Source organism: Trachemys scripta, chromosome 22, assembly GCF_013100865.1.
Source record: "Trachemys scripta elegans isolate TJP31775 chromosome 22, CAS_Tse_1.0, whole genome shotgun sequence".
Taxonomy (NCBI): Eukaryota; Metazoa; Chordata; order Testudines; family Emydidae; genus Trachemys; species Trachemys scripta.
This window is the reverse complement of record NC_048319.1, coordinates 11,588,072-11,600,903: the sequence shown is the minus strand read 5'-3', so window position 1 is coordinate 11,600,903 and position 12,832 is coordinate 11,588,072. Positions and strand designations below refer to the sequence as shown.

At 58.1% G+C, this 12,832-nt stretch overlaps 1 protein-coding gene across 1 annotated transcript in view; it reads right to left on the bottom strand.

Annotated features, from left to right (window-relative positions):
• Positions 1-12,832, bottom strand: part of ATP8B3 (ATPase phospholipid transporting 8B3) — a 42,555-nt gene that overhangs the window by 6,446 nt on the left and 23,277 nt on the right. The window contains exons 13-22 of the mRNA XM_034755595.1: positions 11,003-11,168; positions 9,208-9,399; positions 7,899-8,011; positions 6,566-6,730; positions 5,897-6,008; positions 5,446-5,521; positions 3,834-3,966; positions 2,428-2,692; positions 1,734-1,957; positions 389-472 (exon numbers count right to left, since the gene is read on the bottom strand). Coding sequence (XP_034611486.1) covers positions 389-472; positions 1,734-1,957; positions 2,428-2,692; positions 3,834-3,966; positions 5,446-5,521; positions 5,897-6,008; positions 6,566-6,730; positions 7,899-8,011; positions 9,208-9,399; positions 11,003-11,168 — 1,530 coding nt within the window. The remainder of the gene's footprint in view (positions 1-388; positions 473-1,733; positions 1,958-2,427; positions 2,693-3,833; positions 3,967-5,445; positions 5,522-5,896; positions 6,009-6,565; positions 6,731-7,898; positions 8,012-9,207; positions 9,400-11,002; positions 11,169-12,832) is intronic.

Here is a 12,832-nt window from a genome sequence, read left to right as displayed (position 1 = left end):
TGGGCTGCGCCTCCTCCCCCCACACCCCCCTTACCTGCTTCAGGCTTCCCGCGAATCAAATGTTCGCGGGAAGCAGGGGAGGGGGCGGAGACTTTGGGGAAGGGGCGGAGTTGGGGCGTGGGCGTGGGCGGGGCCGGGGCCCCGTGGAGTGTCCTCCTTTCGGAGGCACAAAATATGGTAACCCTACAAGTGTGGGCAGGCTGAGGGCCAGATCCCCACCCGATGTAAACCCGCGGAGCTCCACTGCAGCCAGCTCACAATCCACGCTACGCCGTGGCAAACACACGTAGTCAATCCACAGAACGGGTGGACTGAATCAAGGCCTCCCACCCCACGGCCTGGCTGCAAGGCTGTCCCTGGCAGCATGCAGCGACGTGGAAAACGCTACCTGTTCCATCAGTCCCATGGAGAGCACGGGGTAGGCGGTGTAGAACACATTGTAGAGCGCAAGGAACCAGCCCTCATACAAAGGCTAAAGGGAGAGAGACGGGAGAAAGCAATCAGAACAAAGCCAGGAGAGCAATGGCGCATCGGTGCTTTGACCAGACAACAAGAGGGACATAAGCAGAGTCTCATGGGCCCCACAGCCAGAGGGATCTAAAAGTCTGATCCAGTGTTCATTGCTATCAGTACCAAGTCCCAGTGGACTCTGGATGAAACCCAAAGTGCCTGCGAATCTGTAGCAGAATGGAGGCGGTGCACTAGCTTCTGACACATTTACAAAAATGGAGGATTAACTATGAAATTGACGAGACAGGGCGGACAGCGGCCCCATGGTTGTGTGATCTGAGATTGGTCTGCATTTACTTTATCCTGCTCCTAAACGTGTCATTTTCAATTTGCCGCAGGATGTTGGACTCAAAGGCAGAAGTGGTTGATGGAAGTTGTCACTGGGAGATGCGGTGGGTTTCGCCTCTGGGAAGGCGTGAGACGTCGTTTGGCTTTGTGGGATTAGCACTTTAGCTGGATCAGGATTAAGAATGTTGGTACATAAATGGTCATCACTAGGTTTCAGAGATAACGCACCCGTTGAGATGAACGGGGCAGCTCTCACTTCTCCGAGCTATTGTTTTAGACTCCCTGCAGGCCTCACTGCATCAACGGGCCCTTAGTTCATGTTTGGGAGGTTTTCTTCATGACCATAAGAGCTAGAAATTTAGCTCAAGGTTTTCAAAGGGACTAGTGGTTTTGGGGGCCCAACCTGAGACCCCCCTCAAAGGAGCCTGATTTCCAGAGCGCGGGTGCCCAGCACTTGCTGAAAATCAGGACCCTCTGCAGCGTCCCAACCTGGGCACCCAAAGATCAGGAGTCACTTTTGCAAACTTTGGCCTGATTGTTTTCCAGTGGAAGCTGAGGTTCCTAGTGGACAATTCTGTAGCGGATGATGGATGCTACATCAAACTCCAGGGTCACGCAGGGCCCTGGGCACAACCTGGCTTGAATTTCTGTACCCACCTGGAATGGATTCAGGGGAGCTTTCACCCCCGGGGGATTTTTCACTGCTGAGCTGTTTCCCCCAGGTACCAGAAAGGGGCACATTACCAGGACAGAGACAAAGGATATGTGTTCACCCTCTAGCAGGTGCTACTGATGCCAGCCTCAGCCATGGCATGACATCCCACCCTTCTGCGAGGAGAGGGAAAGGGCTGGCTGGGGTGGCAAAGGGTAGGAGGGGGAGAGAGGGTGCATGACACGACCGCACCCTCCGAGCACAGCCAGGGCTGCCGCCTGACCTGGGCCGTGAAGCCGCTGTAGAAAGCGAACCAGATCTGCACCATCATGCCAGCAAAGGTCTTGTAGAAGAAGTAGCGGAGGAACTTGCAGATGCGCAGGTAGGACCAGCGGCCGTGCACGAGCAGCAGGCGCTGCAGGTAACAGAACTGGGCCAGGGCGTAGTCGCTGCACTGGACAGCCTGCATCCCCTCCTGCCCGCTGATGCCAACCCCAATGTCAGCCGCTGGAGAGAAAGAGAGAGAGAGGCAGGCCTGAAGGGTCTCAGGTGTCACCGGGCAGGGGAAATCAGCCCCGGTCCCGTGGGGTTGGGTTAAATTGCTCCGACTGACCTGTGTCTGCCCTGAGCCCCAGCCCCTACAGGTGAGCTCTGGACCAATCAGCAACGAAAGGGGAACCCCAGAGCCACCATGGATTCATCCTGTGGCTGTAACCTACTGGCAAAGTGGGTGGGCCACTAGAGGAGAACAACCTACTACTGCTACCAGCTGACAGAGTCACTCCTCTCGCTCGAGTGACAGGGGCCTGTGCTGGGGTGCAGAAGGCTACAGGGTGAAGCCCGGCTGATGATGCGTGGGAGGAGTGCTATACAGGGAGCTGGAGAGGGGAGGAACCTGCATGGAGGAGGTGTCCGTGCTGAGCTCGCAGGGCTCTCTGAGCTCACCCAATTCCCGACCCCCCAGCTTGAGGCCTCACTCTTGATCATGTTCACATCGTTGGCTCCGTCCCCGATGGCCAGCGTGATGGCGCTCCGGTGCCTCTTCACCAGCTGCACTACCAGGGCTTTCTGCTTGGGGGTGACCCTGCAGCAGATCACAGCCTGGCAGCTGGTGGCCAGGTCTACAAAGGCCTCCTCCACTGAGCTGTCTGCCACCAGCTGCGTCTGAGGCTTGCAGCAGGCCAGCCGTGCCCAGAAACCTTCCTTCCTCTTCACCTTTTCCCCAGTGCCCAGGACTTTCTCCTAAGGACAAAGCAGAGACACGTGAGATGGCCTCAGACCAGCGGCTCCCCAGGGGCGAGGGGTGCTAGCCCTGTGCCCGAGCCACACCCCACTTGGCTGGTGGGGAAGGGGGAGGATGATTATGAGAGTCAGGCTAAGGACTGAGAGTTGGGACTCTTGGGTTCTATTCTCAGCTGCGACACCGAGTCTTTCCGCAACCTCCGGAGAGTCGCTTCCCTGCCTCAGTTTCCCCCTCTAAAACAGGGTAAGAATTGCCCACCATAAAGCTGACGGGCTAGATTTTCCAAAGTGCCCCCACGATTTAGCAGCATGAGGCCCACCGACGTACACTGGGATCTGTGCTCCTAAACCCCTTGGGCACTTTGCAAATTCTCCCCCTCATGCACCAAGCGTTTTGAGACCCTCAGACTGGAGGCACGATAGGAAGCACAAAGTGTCCAATCCACAAGCCACTGCCAGCACCTCCTTTAAATGTCCCTTCAAGACCCCCTCTCTCCTGCTGCCGAGGAGAAATCCACCAGGGGCGGGTGGTTGGAGAGGCTGCTGGACACTTACTTTATTTATCTAATTTTTTAAATGAGTTAGATTGGCCTCCCTCTTCCCCAGCCCCACCCCTCCGCTCTTCTTAAAGCAGGGCCAGGACCCACGTCTTCTTGTGTGTTCGGAGCATCACCAGCACAATGCGGAGCCTGACTGGATCCGCTTGGTGCTACCGTCATATAAATGTTTAGTAACTATAACTACATTCGGCTTCCTTCCATTCCCCCTGCGGTGCCCGGTGGGGCCAGACCCATCTTCACTTCCAGCCCTGAACTGTTGGCCGGCGTTGCTGGGCGTTGCTAAACAGCTGCCGTGCTGCGCCCCAGAGGGGGCTGCATTTCAGTGGCAGGTGGGTGGATCCTGGGATCACTCGGGGAGGGGAGGCTTTGTAGAAATGACGCAATAACCTTGCGTTCGCCATGGGCCCCACCCCAGAATCCACGCCGGGCACTTGGGGTTGGGTTCCTGGGTTCGATCTCCCCCTGGCTTCACTTAGGCTGTTTTTACCCCCTGCTTTGCTCTCTGCTGGACTCCAGGGAGATAACTACGGTCCATCTGGCACTGCGCAGCGAAGGGGAGGGAGCGGCAAAGCATCACCTACCAGGAAGTCCCCGGTGACGACTAAGGCCATCTTCCCCTGGCGCGAGACCCCCGCGCGCTGCTGGGACCTGCAGAGGCGTTCCCCGCTGCTGCCCAGGTTGTTGGTGCTCACCCAAGAGGCTTCCAGCATCTCACTGTGCAGGAAAGGGACAGGAAGGGGATGGAACGTGGGGTCAAAGCCAAGGCGAGCCAGGGGCCACCCTGGGGAACGCTGGGCAGCTCGGGGCATAGGTTGCAGAACCTTCTATGCCTACGCCGGGGCTGGAGGTGAAACCCACGCTAGCTGTGACTGTCCCAGGGCAGCCAGGATGGCCCGAGCTGCAGAAGAGACCAGCCACCCCAGGTATTACCCAGGGACGGGATCGTACTTGGCCGGCGAGCCCCTCCCACCACTGCAGTGACGCCTCTAAACTTCGCACACGAGCGCCGGCGGAGCCAGCCGGGGTCCGTCTCCCCGAGCTGGGACTTCACCTTCCCGCTCCAGGGCGGACGTCGGCGTCTGAAGTGCTCCCCTGTGGGAAGGCAGGTGACGGCTGCAGTTCCTAGTGGGCACGATGCCCACATCTCCAGAATCAGCCCCCTGGCTGGCTCGCAGCCCTGCCCCGAACAGGCCGTGCAGACTGAACTCCTAGCCCCTGGGGAAGGGGCAGTTGGGGGTCATGGGGTAGGAGCCCCATGGCTGCTTTTCCTGCTCATGTTCTGCAGGGGAATAGTGGGCTTTAGTCTCCAGGGGGGCTCCGGGTCGGGAGTCAGAGGCACGGGCAGAGCTGTGGAGTGGTGGGGAGCCAAGTGCTGGGAGAGCAGGGGCTGCAGGTCGGGAGTGAGGGGCATCACAGAGCTGGGGGGGGGGGACCCCAGGGCTGGGCTAGCAGGGCACTGCAGGTCGGGAGTGAGGGGCATGGCAGAGCTCTGGAGTTGGCAGGGGACCCCAGGGCTGGGCTAGCAGGGCACTGCAGGTCGGGAGTGAGGGGCATCGCAGAGTTCTGGAGTTCCAGGGGGCCCGGTGCTGGAATCGCAGGGCCCTGTGGGGTATTGGCAGAGCTCTGGAGTTGCAGGGGGCCCGGTGCTGGAATCGCAGGGCCCTGTGGGGTATTGGCAGAGCTCTGGAGTTGGCAGGGGGCCCGGTGCTGGAATCGCAGGGCCCTGTGGGGTATTGGCAGAGCTCTGGAGTTGCAGGGGTCTGGTGCTGGAATCGCAGGGCCCTGTGGGGTATTGGGAGAGCTCTGGAGTTGGCAGGGAGCTCGGTGCTGGAATCACAGGGCCCTGTGGGTATTGGCAGAGCTCTGGAGTTGGCAGGGGGCCCAGTGCTGGAATCGCAGGGCCCTGTGGGGTATTGGCAGAGCTCTGGAGTTGCAGGGGGTCTGGTGCTGGAATCGCAGGGCCCTGTGGGTATTGGCAGAGCTCTGGAGTTGGCAGGGAGCCCAAGGCTGGGCTAGCAGGGGGCTGCAGGTCAGGACTGAGGGGCACTGGCAGAGCTGGGCGGGTGCTGGGAGAAGCCCAGGGCTGCAATAACAAGACAGGGCTGCAGAGGCACTAGCATGGCTCGTTAGCGCTTCGTCTCCCGCCTGCTGCTCTATCAGACAGGCGCTGGGAGGGGACGGGAAGCCGCTCACCAGATCTCCTTCTCCTCCAGGATCTGCATGTCGTCCGAGAGCAGCCGGCAGGCGAAGCCGATGTTCACCGCTGTCTCTGCAACGCACAAGCTGCTGCTACAACAGGGGTCCCCCGGCAGCAGGGGAATATCCCAGCACTGCCCCCACTCACTCCTAGCGCTAGCTATGCAGCTCCCAGCATGGCTGGGCAGCTCCCACTTGCATGGCCAGCAGGAGACAGGTTCTCGTCCTGCTCTTGCTGGGTGACCTTGGGCAGGTTGCTCCCTCTGCCTCAGTTTCCCCCTCTGTAAAATGAGAGAGACCCATGGAAAGTGCTCCATGTTATTGTCCCAGAAAGAGCCCAGCAACGCAGAAGAAATTCAGGGAAGTGGGGGCCCTTGCGGGGGAGGATCCTGCCCCAGGCAAGAACAGACAGTTCTAGTCCAGCTCGGAGGTTCCACATGGATCGTACCTTGTTTATCTCCAGTCAGCACCCACACTTTAATGTTCCCCTTTTTTAGCAGCTGGATGGTCTCAGGGACCCCGTCTTGCAACTTATCCTCAATGGCCGTGGCTCCGAGGAGCTGGAGAAGGAGGAGCATGGGAGGATTTAATGGTCTGTGCATGCAGGATGGAGAGAGGTGGGGCAGAATGGGAAGGGGACCAGGATCCAGGGGTGGGGCTTGCTCCCTGGTCTACCCACCCACCCACAAATGATCTCTCCATCACAATTCTGCTTGCCACGTCCTGCAGACTCCAGCCCAGGGGGGGAGTGACCAAAAGCCATTCCCAGATAATGGCTGTTCGGTGGCCCCTACGTGAAATGAGTTGGTGGATTCTCAGCCCAGTCTCCAGTGGGGAGATGCCCACATCACAAAAAACAGCCATGACAACTGGCCTTGCTGTGGGCAGAGGGCCATGGAGACCAAGAGGCCCTCTCCCTCCTCCAGGTCAACAGCAAGCAGGGGAGGCCTTTCTCCCTAAGCCCTATGTTGGCAAACTGTGACACCATCAAGACCCATGGAGTCACACCAGGGATAAGATGCTGCAACAGCCACGCCAAGCCAGCCCCGAATCCTGCCTCCTTCCACCCTTACCGGGCCCCCACTGAGTTCCCGGCCCTTGGAGAGCCTGATCCTACCTGGAGATCCTGCTCGATCTCCTCGTACACCTTGTCCAGCTCTTCGGCACGGTCCTGCAGCAAGACGCTGGCTTCATGGTGCTTCTTGCTCCACTCAGCGTAGTCCTCCTCCTTCACCTCCTTGCTGGCCAGGCACAAGGTCCTCAGGGTCTCCTCTGCGAAGCTCTGCAGAGGGGCCGGACGGGGATACAGCAGGCAGGTCAGTTACACTGCAGCTAGGTCAGCGTTAACCTGGCGACGGCGGCCGTCACATGGCTGCCACCGCACCACCACTGCCAGTGCAGCGCAGAGACCTCTAGGAGGCTACTCAGCTACAACAGGGAGCCCCAGAGGTCCGTGATGACCCCACCGACATCCAAACTTCCTGAGTCAGGTCCCAGAAAATCACCAAGATGGCTCAAAAGTCATGAGATTTTTGTAACCAATAATAACTGGTGGGTTCTCTTTCATGTGCCTTCTGGGTTTGAGCCTTTGGGGCCCTGTTTTCAAGCTTTTCTCCATGAAGACTAGAAAAACATCTTTTTTAAATGAAATCTGAGCTTCTCCAATGGCGGATTAGCCACTGGGCCAACAGGGCCCATGACCAGGGGCCCTGGCCACTTGGGGGGGCCGGAAAAATGGGCACCCCCGTGCCCCAACCCACTCCGCCCAGCACTCCTGCCGGGAAGCGAGGTCAGCATACGGCGACTTGCCCCGCTCCACCCACCTGGCGCTCTTGCTGGTGACCGGGGGAAGCCCCTGTGCCCTGACCCTGCTCCCCAGCAGGAGTGCCAGCCGGGCGGAGCCAGGGAAGCCCCCGCGTGCCGGCCCCGCTCCCAGCAGGAGTGCCGGGTGCGGGCACGGGGCAAGCTCCCACGCCCCAACCTCATTTCCCCAGCACAAGCGTGGGGAGGGGAGACTGCAGGCAGAAGGGGTGGGGAGGGGCCCCCACTTGTTCTGGCCCAGGGCCCCCCAAAAGCTTAATCCACCTCTGAGTGCCTCAGCTAATCACATGACTCCAGGAGCTGGGAAAACACCAAATATGACGAGAGCTGCCATAAAATCCCAAGAGTTGCTGATGCTGCTGTCAGAGTTTCAGGGTAACTGCACCTGTCACCCCTGGACGTGGATGCACCGGGGGAGCCAGGAACAAACTGGCAGAGGGTGCCAGGCCTAGATCGCACTGGCAGCTTTGGGCCCTTGTACCATGAAGGGGTGAGACTGAATCAAATCACGCGGAGCTAGGGAGACAGCTGGAGCAAGGGACCGCCAGTGAGAGTGAGCTCACACCCGGGACGCAGGGGAAAAGAAAGAGCCGTAAGCCCACCCCTCCCAGGGCTGGTCCCACACTCACATCCAGGGCCAGCTGGGTGAAAGCCCTGGTAGGCCCATCTTCACGCAGCCTCTCTAGGATCACCACGTCCGCCCCCTTCGTGTAGAGCCGGATCTTCCCCTCGGGGTCTCTCACTGTGAGGAAGGAGCCTGCTTAGCCACGGAGCGTTCTGCGTCTCCCCCAGCCCCACGGCCCCTCCCCAGCTGCTGAGGAAACTGTGGGGCAGAGGGCAACACCGTGGGCGTTGGGGAGACATGGCAGCAAGCAAGTGGCATCGCCCTCTGACTGCCTTGAAGTGGCAGCTCACAGACCCCCCACCATTAAGGGCCAGGTTTGCATACAGGCACCAGAGGCGCCCAGCAAAGCAAAGGGAGACTCTCAGGGCTGGTTCTCGGTGGGCTGGCCGCACCCCCCAGGGTGACCGCTGAAAAGCGCCACTCCTATTCGGGGGTCTTCGCGGGTGGGAGCGATGCTGCCCTCCCGCGGCTAGGCATGCAGCGATCTGCAGCGACCATGAGGTTCAACAAGGACAAGTGCAAAGTCCTGCACTTAGGACAGAAGAATCCCATGCACCGCTACAGGCTGGGGACCGACTGGCTAGGCAGCAGTTCTGCAGAAAAGGACCTATGGGTTACAGTGGATGAGAAGATGGATATGTGTCGACAGTGTGTCCTTGTGGCCAAGAAGGCTAACGGCATTTTGGGCTGTATAAGTAGGGGCATTGCCAGCAGATCGAGGAACGTGATCATTCCCCTCTATTCAACATTGGTGAGGCCTCATCTGGAGTACGGTGTCCAGTTTTGGGCCCCACGCTACAAGAAGGATGTGAAAAAATTGGAAAGAGTCCAGCGGAGGGCAACAAAAATGATAAGGGGGCTGGAGCACATGAGTTATGAGGAGAGGCTGAGGGAACTGGGATTGTTTAGTCTGCAGAAGAGAAGAGTGAGGGGGGATTTGATAGCTGCTTTCAACTATCTGAAAGGGGGGTTCCAAAGAGGATGGATCTAGACTGTTCTCAGTGGTACCAGATGACAGAACAAGGAGTAATGGTCTCAAGTTGCAGTGGGGGAGGTTTAGGTTGGATATTAGGAAACACTTTTTCACTAGGAGGGTGGTGAAGCACTGGAATGGATTACCGAGGGAGGTGGTGGAATCTCCATCCTTAGAGGTTTTTAAGGCCTGGCTTGACAAAGCCCTGGCTGGGATGATTTAGTTGGGGTTGGTCCTGCTTCTAGCAGGGGGTGGGACTAGATGACCTCCTGAGGTCCCTTCCAACCCTGATATTCTATGATTCTATGATAAGTAACTAGCCCCCGGCCGGCCGGCTCACCCAGGATAGACATCCTCTTGCGGACGCTGTTGAAGTCCAGCATGGCCAGCATGCTGTACGTCCGCTCCGTGCCCAGCTCGCTGAGGGTGATGGTGTCCTGTGTTCGGGAGAGGAAGACGTACCCGAGGTTCCTGGCTGCCGTCACCAGGGCCTCTTCGTCCGGCGAAGCCGCCTGGTAAACCAGCTGGCCTGCTAAAGGACAGGGCAAGAGAGACAAGAGGCTTCCCATCAGGCTTGAGCAGAGTCAGCACCCAGCAGGACACCGGCTTTGCCTACAGGGCCATGGTCAATCTTCAGCCAGGGCTACAGGGGCTTCCAAGCTCCATGCGAATGGCTGTCTCTGACCTGTTCATTCCCCTGGCTCCTGGATGGCACCATTTGGCTGCCCCCCTCGGGGCATCCCCTGAATCTCTGCTCAGGGTTGCAGGGATTCACGTGGCCTCGTACCATGATGGTTCCCCATAAGCCAGAGGATTAGCCCCCCGACGCCTTTGTTCCCCGGCTCGTTACTTTTAAATGAACACCCCGGTATGGAGCTAATCCCCTGCTTCATGTGGGCAGAAATGCAGCTCGTCACATGCCGGGCACCGTGCTGCTTCCTGGTCAAAGCTCGCTCTTCCTGCTGCTCGGAGGAGCGCCCCGCAGGCCCTTGGCCCAGGCTCTGTAAGGCTTTGGGCCACTGGAGCGGCTACATTGATGCTGGTCCACCTGTGCGACCCGCTAGTATAGACGTGACCTGTCCCAGCATGGCATAGACGTGGCCTGCCTCAGCGCCACCCCCTAGTGTAGACATGGCCTGCCTCAGCGCCACCTCCTAGCGTAGACGTGACCTGCCCCAGCCCCACCCCCTAGCATAGACGTGACCCGTCCCCGCGCCACCCCCAGCGTAGACATGACCTGTCCCAGCCCCACCCCCTAGCGTAGACGTGACCTGCCCCAGCGCCACCCCCTAGCGTAGACGTGACCTGCTCCAGCGCCACCCCCTAGCGTAGACGTGACCTGTCCCAGTGCCACCTCCTAGCGTAGATGTGACCTGTCCCAGCCCCACCCCCTAGTGTAGACGTGACCTGCCCCAGCACCACCCCCTGGTGTTAACATGCCTTGCACCCCAAGATCAGGTTACCCCGTTTCACACTCCCACGCTGTGATGCCTTGGGGGGAAAGGGAACAATCCTGTTTCGCACGCCGAGGTGAACCACCTGCCCTCTAAGCCTCTGGAGACACCCCCTGGCTTTGCTGAACTGTGTGTGTTTGGGATCAGTGCCCAGAAAGTATCAGCTCTAACCGACTCCAACCAAGGTGAGAATCCTCGGGGGTTTCCCCTTTCGCTAGGCGTGGCATCAATTCTGTATTGGGGTGCGGGGTGATGGGTGACTGCAGCAATCAGAAGAACATGGGCAAAGCCCACCCATCACCCTGGCAAGGGGCCGGTTCCCAGCATCCCTCCCCCACTTTGCGGCAGCATTCCCTTCTGATCTGCCCTGGGAAATCTCTTATCCCGAAGAAGGCACTAAGCCCTCAGGTGGGGCCAGGCGCTGCTGGACTTGGGACCATGCCCCCAGTGACCCTTCCCACCCCACACAGAGCTCTGATGCCTGGGGGGAATGGGCCTAAGGTGAAGGTCCTTCAGCCAGCCAGGCTCATTTTTAAATGCACCGGCCTCTGGCCTCAGACATGGCTGCTGAAAGCAGCAAAGTCCGGGAAGATGGACAGGCCCCGTCAGAGCCTGGGGCCCCGTGAGAATTCCGCGGCGCTCCCCAGCCAGCAGAGCGGTGGGGGGGTGTCATTTCCAGACCCAACTCACTGTCTTTCTCCTCCACCATGACGGTGTGGCAGAGGGCCAGCAGCCTCAGGAACTCCCTCGTCACTGGATCATCGTTCTGCAGGACCGTCTCCAGGAGTGCGGGGTCGTGAAACTCGGCCGTTCTGTCCACATAGGGGTTCCAGCTCACACTGGCTTTCTGCAAGAGGAGCGGGCCAAGACGTTCATAGGAGCAAGGAGCAAAATCAAAGAGCCAGGCAAACCCGGCTCAGCACCACAGGGAGCACCTTTCTCCAGAAGGAAAAATCAAAGGGCCTGTCTACACTGGGCGCTGGGGGTGGGATTCCCAGCCCGAGGAGACATACTTGTGCTAGACCGGATTGCACTAAGGTGTTAAAACTGGAGCGTAGCTTCGGCAGCGCGAGCAGTGGGATGGGTTAGCCATGCTGAGCGCCAGCCTGTGGTCTCAGACGGGGATGTACTCAGGGCAAACGAGTCCGTACTCTGGTTTCAGCACCTTGGCTCGATCAGAGCTAACGCAGGGACGTCTCTTGGAGCAGGAAATCACCCCCCCCACCCCCTCCAAGTGCAGATGGACCCTAAGCTGGTTCCATCTCCCTTAGCAAACTGTCTCCTACCATCCGTTTCCCCTCTAATGCGCAAAACAGGCCAGTATCTCACCCTTTATATTAAGGACCTGTTTATAACACATTAATACACCTCTATCCCGATATAACGCTGTCTTCGGGAGCCAAAAAATCTTACCGCGTTATAGGTGAAACCGCGTTATAGCGAACTTGCTTTGATCCACCGGAGTGCGCAGCCCCGCTCCCCCGGAGCACTGCTTTACCGTGTTATATCCGAATTCGTGTTAGATCGGGTCACGTTATATCGGGGTAGAGGTGTACATGATTAAGGGATGGTTTTAATAACTGGCTAATCAAGCGTTCTAGCGCCCAACCGATCAATAGTTGGCTTATAACTGTGCCTTATAACCATCTTATAATCCACACTACTCATGCTTGTTACAGGGAACCTGCCTATGACACCGATTAATCGTTTATTAACCCTTTATAAACCGTTAATAAATGAAACCTCACTGTGAAGTGTGATGCGGGTTAGCACAGCGTTATTAGAAGGTATTTACAAGCCATTCTCCATTGCCTCGCACCTGATGGCATCGGTCACCCCTGTGCAGAACGGATGTAAAACGCTGCCGTTCTGAGCTGGTACAATTTGAGGGGCACTTGCACAGATGTAAATGACTGTAGCAGGTGCGGGGGAATGGGGAATCAGGCCCCAACTCTGCTACGCATTTCCTAGCCCTCTGCACCCCAGGAATACGGACCAGTCCAAAACCACCATCAGCCCACCTGATGAACCAGGTGTTTGGAGACAATTATTCCTGCACTGGCCAACATGGGGCTAGGAGCATCCTTAGAGATAACCCCTGAGATTGGCAGGCCCAGTTTTCCCTGGAAGCTGACAATGGCTCGCTGTTACTGAGTAAAACCCTGGGCATGGGAACAGCTAGCACAATAAGGAGTATACGGCTTTGCTATGCGGGGGATTCTCAGCTCTGCCATGTATAACTACTATAACTACGCATCGGATAGTTACGCACCGAAGGTTTGTTTTCACCATTTGCAGATCCTGTTGAAAAAAAAAAATCAATTAATAAAGAGCCGGCACTGAATGCTTCTTAGTGGGCGCTCAGGCCGAGATGGTCAAAAGTGACATGTGATTTTGGGGACCCAGCTGACGACATCTTGACCTGACTGTCAAAAAACAAAGTGCGCCCACCCTCTGGAAATCAGGCCCTTTTAGGCGTCTCAAGTTGGGCGTCCAAAAATCACTAGTCAC